The sequence below is a fragment of the Bombina bombina genome, chromosome 7 (genome assembly GCF_027579735.1).
Source record: "Bombina bombina isolate aBomBom1 chromosome 7, aBomBom1.pri, whole genome shotgun sequence".
In the NCBI taxonomy this organism is placed as follows: Eukaryota; Metazoa; Chordata; class Amphibia; order Anura; family Bombinatoridae; genus Bombina; species Bombina bombina.
The window spans coordinates 166,304,309-166,328,349 of record NC_069505.1 but is presented as its reverse complement, the minus strand read 5'-3'; the positions used below and the strand labels follow the sequence as shown (position 1 = coordinate 166,328,349).

General features: G+C 39.2%; 1 protein-coding gene across 1 annotated transcript in view; it reads left to right on the top strand.

Annotated features, from left to right (window-relative positions):
- DCDC1 (doublecortin domain containing 1) overlaps positions 1-24,041 on the top strand; it is a 229,007-nt gene that overhangs the window by 183,129 nt on the left and 21,837 nt on the right. The window contains exon 15 of the mRNA XM_053689318.1: positions 16,833-16,969. Coding sequence (XP_053545293.1) covers positions 16,833-16,969 — 137 coding nt within the window. The remainder of the gene's footprint in view (positions 1-16,832; positions 16,970-24,041) is intronic.

The window sequence follows — 24,041 nt, the reverse complement described above, 5'->3', positions numbered from 1 at the left end:
AAGGTCCATTGCTGTTCTCACACATAACTGAAGAGTATGGAAAGAAAACTTCAGTTGGGGGGACGGTCTGCAGATTGCCTGCTTTGAGGTATGTTCAGTATATTTTTTTCTAGAGAGATGATAAGGTCTAGAAAATGCTGACAGTGCCTGGTATATTTAAGGTAAGCCTGATACAGTGATTTAACAACAACTGGGATCATGCTTGCAAAAAGTGATAATCTTCATGTTAATACCTATATTACTTAGTGTAAAAACGTTTGCATGATATATAAATAAAAACGTTTTTTCTCTGAGGGTGATAATTCTTTATTTGGGGCCTAGTTTCCACATGGCTTGTTAGATTACTCCTAGGAGTACTTTTTTATGGCCCTCTGACTTTGAGTGCATGGTGGGAGGGGCCTATTTTCGTTTTCAGTCTGAGACATCCTGCTTCCCTGAAGGAGTCCTCTGGCTTATAGGACCTCTGTAGAGGGTTTTGTTCCTTCAAAAATCGTTTTTAAGGGCAGGTAGGAGCCACAGCAGAGCTGTGCAGTGTGTTTGACTGTTTGTTAACAGGTTTAATGTTTTTCTAATTCGTTTTTCGGCCTGAGGGGTTAATCATCCATTTGCAAGTGGGTGCAATGCTGCTTTAGTCCCTTATACACACTGTAAAAATTTCGTAGAGTTTACTAATTTTTTTCACTGTTTTGCAGTTTATGAGGTAGTTTTTTTCTCTTAAAGGCACAGTACCGTTTTTTATTATTGCTTTTTTCACATTTATTAAAGTGTTTTCCAAGCTTGCTGGTCTCATTACTAGTCTGTTAAACATGTCTGACATAGAGGAAACGCCTTGTTCATTATGTTTAGAAGCCATTGTGGAACCCCCTCTTAGAATGTGTACCAAATACACTGACCTTTCTATAAGTTATAAAGACCATATTATGGCTTTTAAAGATTTATCACCTGAGGTTTCTGAGACTGACAAAAGGGAGGTTATGCCATCTAGCTCTCCCAACGTGTCAGAACCTATAACTCCCGCTCAAGGGACGCCAAGTACATCTAGCGTGTCCAATGCGTTTACTTTACAAGACATGGCGGCAGTTATGCATCATACACTCACAGAGGTATTGTCCAAACTGCCAGGGTTACAAGGAAAGCGAGACAGCTCTGGGGCTAGAACAAATACAGAGCTCTCTGACGCTTTAGTAGCTATGTCTGATATACCCTCACAATGTGCAGAAGTTGAAGCAGGAGAGCTTCTATCTGTGGGTGACTTCTCTGATTCAGGGAAGGCGTTACTTCAGTCTCACTCTGAAATGACAGCATTTAAATTTAAGCTTGAACACCTCCGCGTGTTGCTCAGGGAGGTTTTAGCGACTCTGGATGACTGTGACACCATTGTAGTCCCAGATAAATTGTGTAAAATGGACAAATACTTTGCAGTGCCTGTTTGCACTGATGTTTTTCCAATCCCTAAGAGGTTTTCAGAAATTATTACTAAGGAATGGGATAGACCAGGTGTGCCGTTCTCTCCCCCTCCTGCTTTTAAGAAAATGTTTCCTATAGATGCCGCTACACGGAACTTGTGGCAGACGGTCCCTAAGGTGGAGGGAGCAGTCTCTACCCTAGCTAAGCGTACAACTATTCCTGTCGAGAACAGTTGTGCTTTCCTAGATCCTATGGATAAGAAATTAGAGGGTTTCCTTAAGAAAATCTTTATACAACAAGGTTTTATTCTCCAGCCTCTTGCATGCATTGCCCCAGTCACTGCTGCAGCGGCTTTCTGGTTCGAGTCTCTGGAGGAGGCTTTACAGGTAGAGACCCCGTTGGATGATATCCTTGACAGGCTTAGAGCTCTTAAGTTAGCCAATTCATTTATTTCTGATGCCGTTTTTCATTTAACCAAGCTAACGGCTAAAAATTCAGATTTTGCCATTCAGGCACGTAGGGCGCTATGGCTTAAATCCTGGTCAGCTGATGTCACTTCAAAGTCTAAACTTCTCAAGATCCCCTTCAAAGGGCAGACCCTATTTGGGCCTGGACTGAAGGAGATCATTTCTGATATTACTGGAGGAAAAGGCCACGCCCTTCCCCAGGATAGGTCCAACAAGTTAAGAACCAAACAGACTAATTTTCGTTCCTTTCGAAACTTCAAGAGTGGCGCAGCTTCATCATCTTCTTCTTCTTCTACAAAACAAGAGGGAAATTTTGCCCTGTCCAAGCCAGTCTGGAGACCTAACCAGGCTTGGAACAAGGGGAAACAGGCCAAAAAGCCTGCTGCTGCCTCTAAGACAGCATGAAGGAGTAGCCCCCGATCCGGCACCGGATCTAGTGGGGGGCAGACTTTCTCTCTTCGCCCAGGCTTGGGCAAGAGACGTCCAGGATCCCTGGGCTCTGGAGATTGTTTCCCAGGGATATCTTCTGGATTTCAAAGCTTCATCTCCAAAGGGGAGATTTCATCTCTCACAATTATCTGCAAACCAGATAAAGAGAGAGGCATCCTTACATTGCGTTCAAGACCTACTAGTTATGGGAGTGATCCACCCAGTTCCAAAGGAGGAACAAGGGCAGGGCTTCTATTCAAATCTGTTTATAGTTTCCAAGAAGGAGGGAACTTTCAGACCAATCTTGGATCTCAAGATCCTAAACAAATTTCTCAGGGTCCCATCCTTCAAGATGGAGACTATTCGAACCATCCTACCTATGATCCAGGAGGGCCAATATATGACTACATTGGATTTAAAGGATGCTTATCTACATATTCCGATACACAGGGATCATCATCAGTTTCTCAGGTTCGCCTTCCTAGACAGGCATTACCAGTTTGTGGCTCTTCCCTTCGGGTTAGCCACGGCACCAAGAATCTTTACGAAGGCGGTTCTAAGACCGCGGGGTATAGCAGTAGCCCCTTACCTAGATGACATCCTGATACAGGCGTCAACTTTTAAAATCGCCAGGTCCCATACAGACATTGTTCTGGCATTCCTAAGGTCTCACGGGTGGAAGGTGAATGAAGGAAAGAGTTCCATCTCACCTCTCACAAGAGTTTCCTTCCTAGGAACTCTGATAGATTCAGTAGAAATGAAGATTTATCTGACAGAGGTCAGGTTGTCAAAACTTCTAACTCCCTGCTGTGCTCTTTATTCCATTTCTCGTCCGTCAGTGGCTCAGTGTATGGAGGTAATCGGATTAATGGTAGCGGCAATGGACATAGTTCCGTTTGCCCGCCTACATCTCAGACCACTGCAACTTCGCATGCTCAATCAGTGGAATGGGGATTACACATATTTGTCCCCTCTACTAAATCTGGATCAAGAGACCAGGGATTCTCTTTTCTGGTGGCTATCTTGGGTCCATCTGTCCAAGGGAATGAGTTTCCGCAGGCCAGAATGGACTATAGTAACGACAGATGCCAGCCTTCTGGGCTGGGGTGCAGTCTGGAACTCCCTGAAGGCTCAGGGTTTGTGGACTCAGGAGGAGGCCCTCCTTCCGATAAACATTCTGGAACTAAGAGCGATATTCAATGCTCTTCAGGTTTGGCCTCAGCTAGCTGCGGTCAGGTTCATCAGATTTCAGTCAGACAACATCACGACTGTAGCCTATATCAACCATCAGGGGGGAACAAGGAGCCCCCTGGCAATGTTGGAGGTTTCAAAGATAATTCTATGGGCAGAGGTTCACTCTTGCCATCTCTCAGCTATCCATATCCCAGGAGTAGAGAACTGGGAGGCGGATTTTCTAAGTCGGCAGACTTTTCATCCGGGGGAGTGGGAGCTCCATCCGGAGGTATTTGCCCAGTTGATCCAACTTTGGGGCAAACCAGAACTGGATCTCATGGCGTCTTGTCAGAACGCCAAGCTTCCTTGTTACGGGTCCAGGTCCAGGGATCCCAAGGCAGCGCTGATAGATGCTCTAGCAGTGCCCTGGTCCTTCAGCCTGGCTTATGTGTTTCCACCGTTTCCTCTGCTCCCTTGTCTGATTGCCAAGATCAAGCAGGAGAGAGCTTCGGTGATCTTGATAGCCCCTGCGTGGCCACGCAGGACTTGGTATGCAGATCTGGTGGACATGTCATCCTTTTCACCATGGACTCTGCCGTTAAGGCAGGACCTTCTACTTCAAGGTCCCTTCAAACATCCAAAGCTTGATTCTATCAAAGCGTGGTTTTTTCCGAATCGGTCATTGATACCTTAATTCAGGCTCGAAAGCCTGTCACCAGGAAAATCTATCATAAGATATGGTGTAAATATCCTCATTGGTGTGAATCCAAGGGTTACTCATGGAGTAAGTTCAGGATTCCTAGGATATTATCTTTTCTCCAAGAAGGATTGGAGAAGGGTTTGTTAGCTAGTTCCTTAAAGGGACAGATTTCTGCTCTATCTATTCTTTTGCACAAACGTCTGGCTGAGGTTCCAGATGTTTAGGCATTTTGTCAGGCTTTAGTTAGGATCAAGCCTGTGTTTAAACCTGTTGCTCCGCCATGGAGTTTAAATTTAGTTCTTAAAGTTCTTCAAGGGGTTCTTTTTGAACCTTTGCATTCCATAGATATTAGCTTTTATCTTGGAAATTTCTGTTTTTAGTAGCTATCTCCTCGGCTCGAAGAGTTTCGGAGTTATCTGCTTTACAATGTGATTCCCCTTATCTGATTTTCCATGCAGATAAGGTAGTGTTACGTACCAAACCTGGGTTTCTTCCTAAGGTGGTATCTAATAAGAATATCAATCAGGAGATTGTTGTTCCTTCACTATGTCCTAATCCTTCTTCAAAGAAGGAACGTCTATTACACAATCTTTATGTGGTTTGTGCTTTAAAGTTTTATTTACAAGCTACGAAGGATTTTCGTCAAACATCTGCTTTGTTTGTTGTCTACTCTGGACAGAGGAGAGGCCAAAAGGCTTCGGCAACTTCTCTTTCTTTTTGGCTAAGAAGTATAATACGCTTAGCTCATGAGACTGCTGGCCAGCAGCCTCCTGAAAGAATTACAGCTCATTCTACTAGAGCAGTAGCTTCCACATGGGCTTTTAAACATGAAGCCTCTGTTGAACAGATTTGTAAGGCGGCGACTTGGTCTTCGCTTCATACCTTTTCTAAATTCTATAAATTTAATACTTTTGCTTCTTCAGAGGCTATTTTTGGGAGAAAGGTCTTACAGGCAGTGGTGCCTTCCGTTAAAGTTCCTGCCTTGTCCCTCCCTTCATCCGTGTCCTAAAGCTTTGGTATTGGTATCCCACAAGTAATGGATGAACCCGTGGACTGAATACACCTTTACAAGAGAAAACAAAATTTATGCTTACCTGATAAATTTATTTCTCTTGTGGTGTATCCAGTCCACGGCCCGCCCTGTCATTTTAAGGCAGGTGTTTTTTATTTTTAAACTACAGTCACCACTGCACCCTATAGTTTCTCCTTTTTTTCTTGCTTGTCTTTGGTCGAATGACTGGGGGTGGCAGTTAGGGGAGGAGCTATATAGACAGCTGTGCTGTGGGTGTCCTCTTGCAGCTTCCTGTTGGGAAGGAGAATATCCCACAAGTAATGGATGAACCTGTGGACTGGATACACCACAAGAGAAATAAATTTATCAGGTAAGCATAAATTTTGTTTTTAATTTGTAGTTTTATGCAATTTTAGTATAAAAGTTAGGTTAGATTAATTTTTATTTTAATATAGTTTAATGTAATTTTAGTTTAAAAGTTAGGTTAGATTAATTATTAATTTAATATAGTTTAATGTAATTTTATTATAATAGTTAGGGTAGGTTAATTATTAGATTAATATAGTTTAATGTAATTCTATTATAATAGTTAGTGTAGGTTAATTATGAATTTAATATAGTTTAATGTAATTTTATTATAATAGTTACGGTAGGTTAATTAAAAGGGACACTAAACCCAAACATTTTGTTTCATGATTTAGGAAGAGAATAAAATTTAAAATAACATTCCAATTTCCTTTATTATCTAATTTGCTTCATTCTTTAGATATCCTTTGTTAAAGAAATAGCAATGCACATGGGTGAGCCAATCACATGAGGCATCTATGTGCATCTACCAATCAGCAGCTACTGAGCATATCTAGGTATGCTTTCCCGCAAAGAATACCAAGAGAATGAAGCAAATTAGATAATAGAAGTAAATTATAAAGTTGTTTAAAATTGCATGCTCTTTCTAAATAATGAAAGAAAAAAATTGGGTTTTATTCCCCTTTAATTATAATAGTTAGGGTAGGTTAATTATTAGTTTAATATAGTTTAATGTAATTTTAAAGGTAAGTTTAAATGTATTATAAAATAGGGATGAGTTAATATTTAATATACAGGTTGTTAGGTTTAGGGGTTAATAGGTTAATTTAGTTTATGCCAATATGGGGGGCTGGCGGTTTAGAAGTTAGTAACTTTATGTAGGTGGCGGCGGTGTAGGGGCAGCAAATTAGGGGTTAATAAGTATAATGTAGGTGGCGGCGGTGTAGGGGCAGCAGATTAGTGGTTAATAATTTTAATGTAGGTGGCGGCGGTGTAGGGGGTGGCAGATTAGGGGTGTTTAGACTCGGGGGTTATGTTAGGGTGTTAGGTGTAAACATAAATTTTATTCTCCCATAGGAATCAATGGGATATCGGGCAGCAGCGAACATGAGCTTTCGCTGCTTTCAGACTCCCATTGATTCCTATGACATCCGCTGCCTCCAGGGTGGCGGATTGAAAAACAGGTACGCAGGGCCGGAATAGTGGCAAGCGTACCTGCTAGTTATTTGTTAACTAGCAAAAGTAGTCAGATAGTGACCAATTTGCATTCGTAACATCTGTAGTGACGTAAGCATCGATCTGTGTCGGACTGAGACCGGCGGATCATATGTTATGTCACAGATTTCTACTTTTGCCGGTCTGTAGGCTTTGATAAATAAGGGGAATCAAGCTCTCCATAATTACACTGCAAAATTCCAGCGTATTTGCAGTTGACGGCTTGATAAATAGGCCCCTTTATCCGGTACATATGGGTACTTTATCCTATAATATTTGAAGTGCCATAGTATGTTTAGCCTAGCTGCTTCTTTATTGTCTGTTAACCATAATTATCCTAATACTCTGATATAATTATAAAACTAACAAAATAGAGTACGAAATGGTCACATAGGCATAAATATGGGTATGATATTATCCGTGCATAGTTAGAATTTATATATGAGATGTAAGGCGCTAGTAGAGTACTTTATGGAACTATACTTTTGGGCTACTATATAGCTGACAGCTTACCAAAGAGCTATATAGGTTAATTACTTATAATATCATAGCAAATCTTTTTCTTTAGTTGATATATTCCCTCCTATTATTTGTATTTAGATCCCCTGAGTGTGCACATTTACCAGTATCCTTACAACTAGAGACAAACTGACACATTGTGAAGGGGCGAAAAATGTCCAGTACATAAATTAATGACAAATAGCAGTTTAACACTAGAACCCACCTATCTCTTAATTTAATCGTTCCACCTAATGTTGGGTATAGGGCCCATACACAAGTGCCGGGGGATAGCTATCTAGGATAGTGGAATACAGATTTTCACTTATTTTGGTATTGATGTAACTGCACTTTGGCACTAAACCACCACAAGTTTTACCAGATCCTGTTTGTATTAAAGCTGCAATTATCTCACACTGGTCATTATAGCTCACTTGTGCTACAGGCGACAGTACAAATATTACTATTAAGTATGTTAGGATGACTATAACTGCTAGACGCGACTCACATTCAGTAATTTCTGAACAGCTCATGTATATAAATGGCACCCACCTAACCAGCTTTCAATTGTTACCCAATAATTATGAGGAATTAACCTAATTTGAAAGAGAGGCTTCAATCTAAAGTTATAGATAATAAATTACACTTTCATATAAATCCCTTAAGACCTTATTTATACACAGAGTATTCTTTATCAAGCTGTCCGGACACGACCTCCCATCCCAACGTCCTAGCATTTATATTTATATAGAGCCAAATATGAAGGCGCTATAGAAGTGTCATACATACTGGCTCGCTTACTTCATCCTGAGTAAATGCATGGATGTACGTAATATACCCAGGTCTTTGTCTGGGATCTAACAAGAGTGGCTTTGGTCCGCTATTCCCCAAGCAGTTATGCTGGAATAACATAAATATTTTCCTATGTTGATATATATATAACTTTGCAACTGAACGTGTGGAAAATCCATATGAGTGTCTTACCTTTTCAACATGGGATATAATATGTAACCTCTCAGTGGTAAGAAATTGTACCTCTTAAACTAGATAATATGTTTCTGCTTGTGGTAAGTTATCATAAAATATCATCCTATTAGGCAGCAAAACATGATAAAGAGGTTTTATTAAAAACATGATTATAAAGTAAAATTTTCGGTATCAATATCAGTCATGTACCGCTTTGGTTTGTGACATAATAGTCCAATATAAAGTCACTATAATTACAGGGAAGTTCACAGAAGATTTATGTTATTGACCTATTCCTTTATGTGTTTGTCAAATTGTACCACATACTGATGTAACTTGATATGTATTGTTTGATTTATCAATGCCTTAATAAAAAAAAATATTGAAATTAAAAAAAAAAAAGATAATATAGATAATATAGGTTTCACAAGACCCTCCCCCAACTAATGCAGAGGTATCTTGTTATTGGCTAGGAATACTGGAGTGTCCATTATAAGTGTGTTTTTAGTAGGTGGTATGAACTAATAACTTTTTTTAGTGCAGTACCAATCTTTAATATTATCTGTTAATTCTAGAATGGTGTAGAGACAGGGTTATACAGTGTGAACTCCACTTACTCTAGGCACATTGCAAAAAAACTACATTTTTAGAGTTAAAGGGACAATGTACTGTAGCATTACTTGTTATGCTAGCTGTAGAGTATGGAGCATTGCTCCTTTTGATTTATTTTTATATCTGAAAAATCTGTTTTTGCTCATTGAAACACTCTCTCTCTCTCTCTCCTCTTTCTCTTTTAGTCCAAGCACGGTTAACAGATTGCTACCGGGAGGTTAATATCTGCTACCACCTCTTGCTTACAAAGTGTTTCTACAGTCTATACTGCAATATAGAAATTGTCCGTATAGGTGGCAGTTTCAATAGGCAAAATCATCTATTTCAAATAAAAAGATAAAGTAAAGTCTCCCAGGCTCCCTTATTTATCTGTTATTTTTCACAACAAGATAGTGTACGCTTGTACTCTTATTTAGTTCATTTTTATGTATCTGACAGTTTCATATCTTTACTCCCAGTGTTGTTGAATGTATTCAGCTAGACTGTGTGAAAAGGATTTAAATGAAGAATTTTACTGTATCAAATTATAAAATAAAGTGTTGCTTTCAGTAACTACTGTATAATTTACCGATTTCCTACGTGAATTTGTTGATTCTTCAGCTTCCCTTGTTTTCTTCAAAAAATGTTGGCAACCTTAATTAGACCAGATGATAAAAAAAACTTGCTGGCAAGGAGACAAATCATGTAAAACCATTTTTTTGCATTATATTGTACTGTATGAGTACCACTTTCATATTCACACTACTTAGCGAACACATTTAAAGCTATAATTTGCCTTTCTAAAATTCTTCGAGAGACATTGCAGTACTCAGGAGACTTCTGGGATAATCTCACAGATCAAAGGGCTATAGAGAGCCTGAGTTTACATTGATAAAGGGACAGTACACACCAATTTTCATATAACTGCATGTAATAGGCATTGCTATAAAGAAGAATATGCATTGATACTGATCTAAAAATTCAGTATAAAACCTATTAAAAACTTACTTAGAAGCTCCCAGTTTAGCTCTGTTGATGAGGTTAGACTGGAACATCCACTGAAAGTGGCCGATAAAGCAGGAAGAACAGATGGGCTATATAACTAGATCATTTACAAAACATTTATGCAAAGAAAAATCTAGTGTACAGTGTCCTTTATTGCTTAGAAATTTTAGCTGGTCAATAGTCATTAAAACACCTGCCATAAAGATAACACAATCTGGCAGTTTACAATCCTTTCAGTTTTTCATTTTTTGCGCTAGTTTGCGGATGTGGGGTGTTAGAAAAAAAAACGCACTGAAAAGTGCCTTTAAATTGCGGTCTATTCATATACATATATATTTAAACTTTGCTGCCCATTGCTGCGCGACTTACCCCCTTTTTTACGCTAGGTTTTCTACCCTGATTATCGGCATGTGAACGAGGCTCTCATTGAAGCATATGGAAGCGTGCTATCGTTCGCATTGTTCTTTAAACTTCAAATAGTATTATGAGTGAAGCGCAAATATCGCAAAAGCGCAATTTTGTGCTCCACTCTTAATGTAGCCCAATATATATTAACTGAACATAAGAGTCTGACAAAGATAGAAATTAAATAGTTTATTAAATACAGTTAGGTCCACAAATAATTGGACACTGACACAAGTTTTGTTATTTCGGCTATTTACTAAAATAAATTCAAGTTACAGTTAAATAATTAATATGGGCCTAAAGTGCAGTCTCTCAGCTTTAATTTGAGGGTATTCACATCCAAATTGGAGAAAGGGTTTAGGAATCACAGCTCTTTAATATGTAGCCCCCTCTTTTTCAAGAGACCAAAAGTAATTGGACAATTGACATAAAAAAAAAGCTATTTCACGGACTGGTGTGGGCTATTCCTTTGTTATTTCATCATCAATTAAGCAGGTAAAAGGTCTGGAGTTGATTCCAGGTGTGGATTTGCATTTGGAAGCTGTTGCTGTGAACCCACAACATGCGTTCAACGACGCTCTCAATACAAGTGAAACCGGCCATCCTTAGGCTGCAAAAAATAAATAAAAATACAGGCTCTAATTTGTTAGAGCACGTTATTTTCACACTAGTATCCCTTGTTTACTCTGTTTAACACCTTAATTGTGGTTAAACACATATATAAAGTACTGCAATGTGTTGGCAGGCAAGCTAATTAGGAGCAGGATATGCAGGTATCCAATCATCACCTCTGGCCTGATCAGGAGCTGCAACATTTTGAGGTTCCCAGGCAGGGATTCAGCTACAAAAAAATACAAATAAAACATGTAGATGTTAATGGTGAATATTTTATAAAAAATCATAATGTGTTTATAAAAGACAGGGATGGAACTACCGGCGGTGCAGCAGGTGGAGTGGCACCAGGACCCAAGTGCTGGGGGTGGGGGGTATAGCAGCCCATCAATACATATGGGTGTGCAGAATGTGTACAATCCTAATGCAAGAGAGCCTTTTATTAATGCAGGTTGCAGGTCCATCTTATCTACACTGTATATTTATACTCAAAATCATTATGCAGATGTTTATTATTACTATTGCTTACTACTGAATTACCTTGGGGGGGTCAAAGAAACAATTTGCACCAGGGCCCTCTGTCGAGTAGGTCCCCTACTGCTAAAAGATTAGAATATACCACATTAGTTAGCATTAGGGACTAATGCAAAAAAAAATAAAATAATAGAATTAGAATATCAATTTAAGAAGTCTGTCTGATGTGTTCACACTTGCATGTGATTGGCTTGGAATTGCAGAAGAGATCACAATAGTTGGAAGGCCGTATTCATAAAGCATGTGATTGAGCGGTATTCATAAAGCATGTGATTGGGCGGCATTCATAAAGCATGTGATTGGGCGGCATTCATAAAGAATGTGATTGGGCGGCATTCATAAAGCATGTGATTGGGCGGTATTCATAAAGCATGTGATTGGGTGGTATTCATAAAGCATGTGATTGGGCGGCATTCATAAAGCATGTGATTGGGCGGCATTCATAAAGCATGTGATTGGGCAGTATTCATAAAGCATGTGATTTGGCAGCATTCATAAAGCATGTAATTGGGCGGTATTCATAAAGCATGTGATTGGGCGGCATTCATAAAGCATGTGATTGGGCGGCATTCATAAAGCATGTAATTGGGCGGTATTCATAAAGCATGTAATTGGGCGGTATTCATGAAGCATGTGATTGGGCGGCATTCATAAAGCATGTGATTGGGCGGTATTCATGAAGCATGTGATTGGGCGGTATTCATGAAGCATGTGATTGGGCGGCATTCATAAAGCATTTAATTGGGCGGCATTCATAAAGCATGTGATTGGGTGGTATTCATAAAGCATGTGATTGTGCGGTATTCATAAAGCATGTGATTGGGCGGTATTCATAAAGCATGTGATTGGGCGGCATTCATAAAGCATGTGATTGGGTGGTATTCATAAAGCATGTGATTGGGCGGTATTCATAAAGCATGTGATTGGGCGGCATTCATAAAGCATGTGATTGGGTGGTATTCATAAAGCATGTGATTGGGTGGTATTCATAAAGCATGTGATTGGGTGGTATTCATAAAGCATGTGATTGGGTGGTATTCATAAAGCATGTGATTGGGCAGTATTCATGAAGCATGTGATTGGGTGGTATTCATAAAGCATGTGATTGGGTGGTATTCATAAAGCATGTGATTGGGTGGTATTCATAAAGAATGTGATTGGGCGGTATTCATAAAGCATGTGATTGGGCGGTATTCATAAAGCATGTGATTGGGCGGCATTCATAAAGCATGTGATTGGGCGGTATTCATAAAGCATGTGATTGGGCAGCATTCATAAAGCATGTGAACAGAGCATACAAAAATAACTTTTGTTTTTTAAAGAGTTTATTCTTTGGTTTCTTGTTTAAGCTTTTGTAAAATTCTTTAAAATTGATTGTTGTAGTATGAAAACAAAAAACTAACATAAAAAATTGGTTAGTACATAATCTAAAAACACACACTCAACGTGTTTTGATTTAAAAAAAAAAATAATTTGTCACAAGCTACATGTTTGACCACTAAGTGGCGCTATTTCTCTGTGTAAGACATGATTTAGTTAAGGCAAGAATGTCCCATTGAACGGCTGTAAAAGAATCTGGGAAGCAGATTACCTTGTTTGCTAGCAATATTTGCCAGATAATTACATATTGCACAGCTCACAAAATAAACATCTTACCACTGGCCTTAATTCACTAAAATTTAGAGAACTCATCTTTTTACTCACTATAACTGGTTGAGATTGCAAACTCTCTAGAAGGAAAAATCCTTTGAATTACTGTATTATGTTCTGAAGCTGAGTTCCCTCATTAGTATCTTTGGTAGAGGATATTGAAAAGGAGAATCCTTATCTTTGTTAGTGTACCTAGGCTGTGTAGATGTTATAACAGGAGGACTATTCCAATTAATTAGAAGCACTGTGCAGTGTATCTTGCATGGGGTTTTTAAATCAAAGGCAGTTCCAATCCAATAGAAACCAGGTAATCAGGTGGTTTTATAGTGGCTTTGCATCACATCAAAGAGACAGTAAACGCCTTGACATTGTAATATAAAATGTTTTTCTTATGCATTGTTAAACAACTTTACAATATACTTTCATTATTGTTTTATTTATTTTTCCATTTTTATTTTAAAGGGACACTAAACTCCATTTTTTTTCTTTCATGATTCAAATAGAGCATGCGATTTTAAGCAACTTTCTAATTTACTCCTATTATCATTTTTTTCTTTGTTCTCTTGCTATCTTTATTTGAAAAAGCAGGAATTTAAGCTAAGGAGCCGTCCCATTTTTTATTTAGCACCTGGGTTGCGCTTGCTGATTGGTGGATAAATGTACCCACCAATCAGCAAGCGCCATCCAGGGTTCTGAACCAAAAATAGGCCGGCGTCTTAGCTTAGATTCCTGCTATTTCAAATAAAGATAGCAAGAGAACGAAGAAAAGTTAATAATAGGAGTATATTAGAATGTTGTTAAAAATTGTATGCTCTGAATCATGAAAGAAAAAATTGAGTTTAGTTTCCCTTTAAGACATCTGAAAATGATAAGACAAACAGGACACAATGTCATCCAAACTGATCAGAACAATCATACTACAGTAAACAGAAAAACACTGTCAAAAATAATCGGATATCCATCCTAGTAAAGTCCCTAGGACAAAATAGAAGTTAGATTGTTCGGATCAGAGTACCAAAATGGGCCTCAATTTTGATAAACAATGTTCTCCGAGTCCATTGTAATAAAACATCATGAAGCCAGATAGAAAATTATGAAATTTAAACAATATCTATGAACAAAACAACTAATGTAACACTTTTTAGTGCATATTTTTTTTCATTATAGATTTCAACAGGTAAGAACTGCAAAATAATTCACTATATACTAAAATAATGTGGCTAGCCTTGTCTTCTGCACTAAAGCCAATTTTGGTTGTTGAAAAACAATTACAGCAAACACAATGTTAATTTGATGTTAAAAAATGTTTAATCCTAGCTGATATGTCATTTAATTAAAACACAACAGAAATGTCTTGCAATAACAAGGTGTCACTGTGCCTTTAATTTCACCAATATTTTTTCATTAAAGGACCACTAAATACACTAGACTTGAATAATTGACAAATCCACAATAAAAAGACAATGCAATAGCACTTACTTTGAATTTGAAATGAGCAGTAGAATATTTTCTAGCACATTTTAAATCACATTTTCCCTCCCCCTGTATCATGTGACAGCCATCAGCCAATCACAAAATGCATATATACCTATATTCTGTTCACTTTTGCACATGCTCAGCAGAAGCTGGAGCCTCTGAAAGTGTGCATATAAACAGAATTGGCACGTTTTTAAAATGAAAGTATATTGGAAAGTTGTTTTAAATTCAAGGCTTTATCTGAATCATGAAACTTTAATTTTGACTTTAGTGGCCCTTTAAACAGTCTCTGACGCAGCTTTTCTTTTAGAGCTAATGTCCCAGTTTCTGAAATGATACCAGATTCTTCCCATGGTCTGTCCCCCCTCGCACATGACTTAAACCTACTTGTACCCATCCAATAATATCTCCACCCACAAGTCTCCCTAACACAACTTAGGCTTTCCTGAGCCAGGTAGTGAGAGATTCAGAGATGTATTTCAGTCCATCAGAAAACACTTTTCTTGCAACTTTTTGCATGATTGTGAAGAATGTAAAAACAAAGGACTCTTAGGATTTAGTAAACAGAACACACACATTTATTTTGATGTTTTGGGAATCCACAATCATCATTCTGAAGAAGGGGATTATGAATCCATGAAACATTAAAATATATTTATATTGAGTAAGAAATTATTGTGGGCAAGTAAAGAAATTTTATATATATATATATATATATATATGTGTGTGTGTGTGTGTGTGTTGTATCTATGTACATCTATGTGTGTGTATATATGTGTGTATATATATCTATCTATATATCTATATCTATCTATCTATCTATCTATCTATATATATATATATATATATATATATATATATATATATATATATATATATATATATATAAATTAGACATGTGCATTTTGAGGTTTCGTTCACCTCCTTAAACGGAAGACGACCGCTGTTTGTGCCGCTCTGCTATTTTCGTTGCCAAATTTACTCTTGTGCAACAGCAATGCACTCAAATCTGGATTTGCACAGGTCTTAGTGTGTTTCACTTGCACAATAAGTTATTCACCTCTGAAAGGAGACGAATATCGAAAGCAGCCTCCGACTTCCTCATTCGGCAGTTAACAAAACTGCCGAATGCACATTTCTAGTAAATTGTAAAGTTGTTTAAAGGGACAGTCTAGGCCAAAATAAACTTTCATGATTCTGATAGAGCATGTAATTTTAAACAATTTTCCAATTTACTTTTATCACCAATTTTGCTTTGTTCTCTTGGTATTCTTAATTGAAAGCTTAACCTAGGAGGTTCATATGCTAATTTCTTAGACCTTAAAGCCCACCTCTTTCAGATTGCATTTTAACAGTTCTTCACCACTAGAGGGTGTTAGTTCACGTATTTCATATAGATAACACTGTGCTCGTGCACGAGAAGTTATCTGGGAGCAGGCTCTGATTGGCTAGACTGCAAGTCTGTCAAAAGAACTGAAAAAAGGGGCAGTTTGCAGAGGCTTAGATACAAGATAATCACAGAGGTTAAAAGTATATTAATATAACTGTGTTGGTTATGCAAAACTGGGAAATGGGTAATAAAGGGATTATCTATCTTTTAAAACAATGACAATTCTGGTGTAGATTGTCCCTTTAAAAGTATATGCTCTAAGTGTATGCTCTATTATGAAGGAATTTTATTTGGGTTTCATAAACCTTTAAGGGCTAGATTACAAGTGGAACCCTAATTTATTGCGCCCCACAAACGGGCAAATCTGCCCGTTTACGGACACGCACTAAGTAACCAGCCATTAAAAGTGGCTGGTGTAAATATGTGTTCCTACAATAGCCATGTGGGAAATCTGGCTTGGTGCCGTCTGGTGCCGGATTCCCCGCATGGCTATTGGCTAAGAGGTGGAAACGTCACCTCTCAGCCAAATATCGTTCTGCCATGGGCTGCCTGAGCAGCTCAGTGCGGTGAATGCTGCAAACAAATAAAGGAGCTTTATTTTATACTTCATGACTGAAAGTCCCCTTTATTTGTTCTAATGGTAAATCCTAGCGTTTCACAAATGCTAGGATTTACCATCACTTTAATATGTGTTTATGCAAATCTGGGGAATGGGTAATAAATGGATCATCTATCTTTTTAAACAATATAAATTCTTGTGTAGACTGTCCCTTTAAATGTTTAATTGCTGTACTTTTTATATGCAAACAAAAATGTTTCCTTTGATGTCTTTTTTATTTATAATTGTCTTCCTCATGTACATTATTATTGTCTTCCTCATGTACATTATTATTGTCTTCCTCATGTACATTATTATTGTCTTCCTCATGTACATTATTATTGTCTTCCTCATGTACGTTATTATTGATGTGTGTTGTTGCTAATTGTGTATCTCAGGTCGACGTGCAAAATATCTCACTCCTGCAAACATGATACCAACAAAAAGTCCACAGCAGCCTGTGCTGGTAGAAGGTGGGTGGACACAAGAAACCAGCGAGGAAAAGAAATTAATGAAAGACATGCAAAATGTGGAGGTTTGTAAGAACATTTCCTGCCAAAAGATAGCAGTAAAAAAATCCAATTAAATTAGAATCTATCAACTCTTTTGAATCGTGATTTAGTTTTACATTGAACAGTGTGCTGTGATATTTCTTTTTTTGTTTGTAAAAAGCATATTATAAAGTGATTTTTTAATGAATGTTCCTGTCCTTGATATAACTAATTTTATGTTTGTGCACGTGAAGGTATGTCCCCGCCCACCAGTAGGACACCAGCAGGACAACCCTATACCAGGAAATAAATCACTAGACATGTGCACGTGTAGATATGTCCCCGCCCACCAGCAGGAAATTAATCAATAGACATGTGCATGTATAGGTATGTCCCCGCCCACCAGCAGGAAGTTAATCACTAGACGTGTGCGTGTATAGGTATGTCCTTGCCCACCAGCAGGAAGTTAATCACTAGACATGTGCGTGTATATGTATGTCCCTGCCCACCAGCAGGAAGTTAATCACTAGACGTGTGCGTGTATAGGTATGTCCCCGCCCACCAGCAGGACAACCCTATACCAGGAAGTTAGTCACTAAACATGTGCATGTATAGGTATGTCCCCCACCCACCAGCTGTAAGTTAATCACTAGACGTGTGCGTGTATATTTATGTCCCCGCCCACCAGCAGGACAACCCTATACCAGGAAGTTAGTCACTAGATATGTGCGTGTATAGGTATGTCCCCGCCCACCAGCAGGAAGTTAATTACTAGACGTGTGCGTGTATAGGTATGTCCCCACCCACCAGCAGGAAGTTAATCACTAGACATGTGCATGTATAGGTATGTCCCCGCCCACCAGCAGGAAGTTAATCACTAGAAATATGCGTGTATAGGTATGTCCCCGCCCACTAGCAGGAAGTTAATCACTAGACGTGTGCGTGTATAGGTATGTCCCCGCCCACTAGCAGGAAGTTAATCACTAGACATGTGCATGTATATAGGTATGTCCCCGCCCACTAGCAGGAAGTTAATCACTAGACGTGTGCGTGTATAGGTATGTCCCTACCCACTAGCAGGAAGTTAATCACTAGACATGTGCATGTATATAGGTATGTTCCCGCCCACTAGCAGGAAGTTAATCACTAGACGTGTGCGTGTATAGGTATGTCCCCGCCCACTAGCAGGAAGCTTATCACTAGACGTGTGCGTGTATAGGTATGTCCCCACCCACCAGCAGGAAGTTAATCACTAGACATGTGCATGTATATAGGTATGTCCCTGCCCACCAGCAGGAAGTTAATCAATAGACATGTGCATGTATAGGTATGTCCCTGCCCACCAGCAGGAAGTTAATCACTAGACGTGTGCGTGTATAGGTATGTCCCCACCCACCAGCAGGAAGTTAATCACTAGACATGTGCATGTATATAGGTATGTCCCTGCCCACTAGCAGGAAGTTAATCACTAGACATGTGCATGTATATAGGTATGTCCCTGCCCACCTGCAGGAAGTTAATAACTAGACATGTGCATGTATATAGGTATGTCCCCACCCACCAGCAGGAAGTTAATCACTAGACATGTGCATGTATATATGTATGTCCCCACCCACCAGCAGGAAGTTAATCACTAGACATGTGCATTTATATAGGTATGTCCCTGCCCACCAGCAGGAAGTTAATCACTAGACATATGTGTGTATAGATATGTCCCCACCCACCAGCAGGAAGTAAATCACTAGACATATGTGTGTATAGATATGTCCCCACCCACCAGCAGGAAGTTAACCACTAGACATATGTGTGTATAGATATGTCCCCACCCACCAGCAGAAAGTTAATCACTAGACATATGTGTGTATAGATATGTCCCCACCTACCAGCAGGAAGTTAATCACTAGACATGTGCATGTATATAGGTATGTCCCCACCCACCAGCAGGAAGTTAATCACTAGACATGTGCATGTATATAGGTATGTCCCTGCCCACCAGCAGGAAGTTAATCACTAGACATGTGCATGTATATAGGTATGTCCCCACCCACCTGCAGGAAGTTAATCACTAGACATGTGCATGTATATAGGTATGTCCCCACCCACCAGCAGGAAGCTAATCACTAGACATGTGCATGTATATAGGTATGTCCCCACCCACCAGCAGGAAGTTATTCACTAGACATGTGCATTTATATAGGTATGTCCCTGCCCACCTGCAGGAAGTTAATCACTAGACATGTGCATGTATATAGGTATGTCCCCACCCACCAGCAGGAAGTTAATCACTAGACATGTGCATGTATATAGGTATGTCCCCACCCACCAGCAGGAAGTTAATCACTAGACATGTGCATGTATATAGGTATGTCCCCACCCACCAGCAGGAAGTTAATCACTAGACATGTGCATTTATATAGGTATGTCCCTGCCCACCTGCAGGAAGTTAATCACTAGACATGTGCATGTATATAGGTATGTCCCCACCCACCAGCAGGAAGTTAATCACTAGACATGTGAATGTATATAGGTATGTCCCCACCCACCAGCAGGAAGTTAATCACTAGACATGTGCATGTATATAGGTATGTCCCCACCCACCAACAGGAAGTTAATCACTAGACATGTGCATTTATATAGGTATGTCCCTGCCCACCTGCAGGAAGTTAATCACTAGACATGTTCATGTATATAGGTATGTCCCCACCCACCAGCAGGAAATTAATCACTAGACATGTGAATGTATATAGGTATGTCCCCACCCACCAGCAGGAAGTTAATCACTAGACATGTGCATTTATATAGGTATGTCCCCACCCACTAGCAGGAAGTTAATCACTAGACATGTGCATTTATATAGGTATGTCCCTGCCCACCTGCAGGAAGTTAATCACTAGACATGTGCATGTATATAGGTATGTCCCCACCCACCAGCAGGAAGTTAATCACTAGACATGTGCATTTATATAGGTATGTCCCCACCCACCAGCAGGAAGTTAATCACTAGACATGTGCATGTATATAGGTATGTCCCTGCCCACTAGCAGGAAGTTAATCACTAGACGTGTGCGTGTATAGGTATGTCCCTACCCACTAGCAGGAAGTTAATCACTAGACGTGCATTTGGCAGTTTTGTTAGCTGCTGAATGCGGCCGCTCGTGCCATTTGATTCTTTTTGGAGACGGATTTCTTTTTGTAAAAGTGCAACACACTAAGATCTGTGCAAATCCAGATGTGCTGCACTTCACAAGAAGAAAACTGGCTCAGAAAAGAGCCAAATGTCACGAGTGACTAGGGTTGCCACCTCAGCCATGCTTTCCTGGACACTTATGAGTTACACATGTTGCAGGGTGTGCAGGCAGGAACATGTATTGTGTTTCTGGACAGCACAATTCCTGTTCCTCCCTGCACACCATGCAGCAGGTGTAACTCATAAGTGTCCAGAAAAACATGGCTGAGGTGGCCGCCTTCCTCTGCATTTGCCAGCTAACAAAACTGCTGAATGCAAATGTTCTACTTATCATCCAGTGGGCAATTTGTCTGTAGGAATAAACAGAGCACAAACATATTTACACATCCTGATCCGTTCCCTGCAACAATAAATTAATAATAATAATAAACATGTTCATCATAAAATCTAAATACAAAATTTAAACCATCATTTTCTTAACATGTTGTATATTTTTTAAAATGCTTATCTTAGCAGAGTTAAAGGGATATTGAAGTCAAAATTAAACTTGTATAATTCAGATAGAGCAAGACATTTTAAATTTACTTTTATCAAATGTACTTTGTTCTCTTGGTACCCTTTTTTGAAAAAAAGCATATGTCCATATCCTCAGCAGCAGCAATGCAGTCCTGGGAGCTAGCTGAATAATGGCGGCTTCATGCATTCATCTCTTGTCATTGGCTCACCAGGTGTGTTCAGCTAGCTCTAAATAGTGTTTAGCTGCTCTGTAGCTAACTTTAACTATGAGTTTAACCCATTTGCAGAATATGTGTTTATATACAGAATGTGTGTGTTTGTGTCTGTATGTGTATTCAGAATGTGCAATTGTGTGCATATATATGTGTGTCTATACAGAATGTGTGTTTGTGTATATATATATATATATATGGTAAGACTTAAAGGGAAGTAAAACCCATCATTTTTGTAGAACATACAATTTTAAATATTTTTTCAATTTACTTCTATTATCAAATTATCTTCGTTTTCTTGCTATCCTTTGTTGAAAAGCAGGAGGGTAAGTTTAACCCCTTAAAGACCGACGAAGTGCAGGATACGTCCTCAAAAAAAAATACAGTTAATGCCTGAGGACGTACTCTGAACGTCGTCGGTCTGGAAAGCGGCTGGAAGCGATCCTGCTCACTTCCAGCTGCTTTCTGGTTATTGCAGTGATGCCTTGATGTCAAGGCATCCTGCAATAACCTTTTTTAGCCATCCGATGCAAAGAGAGCCAACTCTGCGGCCCTCTCTGCACCGGATATCGATGGCCGGTATCGTTGGTGGGTGGGAGCCGGTGTGGGAGGTGGGTAGCGGCAATCGATGGGCCTTGTGATGTGGAGGGGGATGGGATCATGAAATGCTAGGATTGACCATTGGAACAAATAAAGGGGACTTTCAGTCATTAAGTATCAAATACTTCATGCTGAAAGCTCCTTTATTTGTTTGCAGCATTCACCGCACTGAGCTGATCAGGCAGTCCATGGCAGAACGATATTTGGCTGAGAGGTGACATTTCCACCTCTTAGCCAATAGCCATGCGGGAAATCCGGCACCAGATTGCACCAAGCCGGATTTCCCACACGGCTATTGGCTATTGTAGGAACACATATTTACACCAGCCACTTTTAATGGCTGGTTACTTATTGCATGTCCGTAAATGGGCAAATTTGCCCATTTGTGGGGCGCGATAAATTAGGACTCCACTTGTAATCTAGCCCTTAAAGGGTTATGAAACCCAAACAAAAATTCCTTCATGATAGAGCATACACTTAGAGCATATACTTTTAAACAACTTTACAATTTACTAGAAATGTGCATTCAGCAGTTTCGTTCACTGCCGAATGCGGAAGTCGAGGCTGCTTTCGATATTCGTCTCTTTTCGGAGGTGAATAACTTCTTGTGCAAATCCAGACAGCTGCCAGTACCCAAGATGGCCCCCAATAAGGCAGAGGAGGAGGGTTAGAGAGCTGTTTGGGTGATATCAGGGAGGTTTGGGGCTAAGGGGGGATACTACATAGCAGCATATGTAAATATGCTAAAAAAATAATCAAAGATACCTTTTATTTTAGTACTGGCAGACTTTCTGCCAGTACTTAAGATGGCGGAGACATTTGTTTGGTGGGGGAGGGAAGGGAGCTGTTTGGGAGGGATCAGGGGGTGTGATGTGTCAGGTGGGAGGCTGATCTCTACACTAAAGCTAAAATTAACCCTGCAAGCTCCCTACAAACTACCTAATTAACCCCTTCACTGCTAGCCATAATACACGTGTGATGCGCAGCTGCATTTAGCGGCCTTCTAATTACCAAAAAGCAACACCAAAGCCATATATGTCTGCTATTTCTGAAGAAAGGGGATCCCAGAGAAGCATTTACAACCATCTGTGCCATAATTGCACAAACTGTTTGTAAATAATTTCAGTGAGAAACCTAAAATTGTGAAAAATTTAACTTTTTTTTAATTTGATCGCATTTGGCGGTGAAATGGTGGCATGAAATATATCAAAATGGGCCTAGATCAATACTTGGGGTTGTCTACTACACTACACTAAAGCTACAATTAACCCTAGAAGCTCCCTACATGTTTTCCTAATTAACCCCTTCACTGCTCACGTGTGGTGAGCAGTGGCATTTAGCGGCCTTCTAATTACCAAAAAGCAAAGCCAAAGCCATATATGTCTACTATTTATGAACAAAGGGGATCCCAGAGAAACATTTACAACCATTTATGCCATAATTGCATAAGTTGTTTGTAAATAATTTCAGTGAGAAACCTAAAGTTTGTGAAAAAATTTGTGAAAAAGTGAATAATTTGTGAAAAAGTGAATAATTTGTGAAAAAGTGAATAATTTTTTTTATTTTATCGCATTTGGTGGTCAAATGGTGGCATGAAATATACCAAAATGGGCCTAGATCAATACTTTGGGTTGTCGTCTAAAAAAATATATATACATGTCAAGGGATATTCAGGGATTCCTGAAAGATATCAGTGTTCCAATGTAAATAGAGCCAATTTTGAAAAAAAAGTGGTTTGGAAATAGCAAAGTGCTACTTGTACTTATTGCCCTATAACTTGCTAAGAACATGTAAACATTGGATATTTCTAAACTCAGGACAAAATTTAGAAACTATTTAGCATGGGTGTTTTTTGGTGGCTGTAGATGTGTACCAGATTTTGGGGGTCAAAGTTAGAAAAAGTGTGTTCTTTTCCATTTTTTCCCTAGTATTTTGTATTTTTTTTATAGCAAATTATAAGATATGATGAAAATAATGTTATCTTTTGAAAGTCCATTTAATGGCGAGTAAAACAGTATATAATATGCGTGGGTACAGTAAATGAGTAAGAGGAAAATTACAGCTAAACACAAACACTGCAGAGATGTAAAAATAGCCTTGGTCCCAAATGGACAGAAAATGGAAAAGTGCTGTGGTACACATGCCTGCAGCATTATATATTAGCAGTTTTGCGACAATTATACATTAGCAAGAGCACTAGATGGCAGCACAATTTCCTGTCATGTAGTGCTAATGTTATACACTAGCAAGAGCACTAGATGGCAGCATTGTTTCCTGTCATGTAGTGCTAATGTTATACATTAGCAAGAGCACTAGATGGGAGCACTATTTCCTGTCATGTAGTACTAAGGTTATACACTAGCAAGAGCACTAGATGGCAGCATTGTTTCCTGTCATGTAGTGCTAATGTTATACATTAGCAAGAGCACTAGATGGGAGCACTATTTCCTGTCATGTAGTGCTAATGTTATACATTAGCAAGAGCACTAGATGGCAGCACAATTTCCTGTCATGTAGTGCTAATGTTATACATTAGCAAGAGCACTAGATGGCAGCACTATTTCCTGTCATGTAGTGCTAATGTTATACATTAGCAAGAGC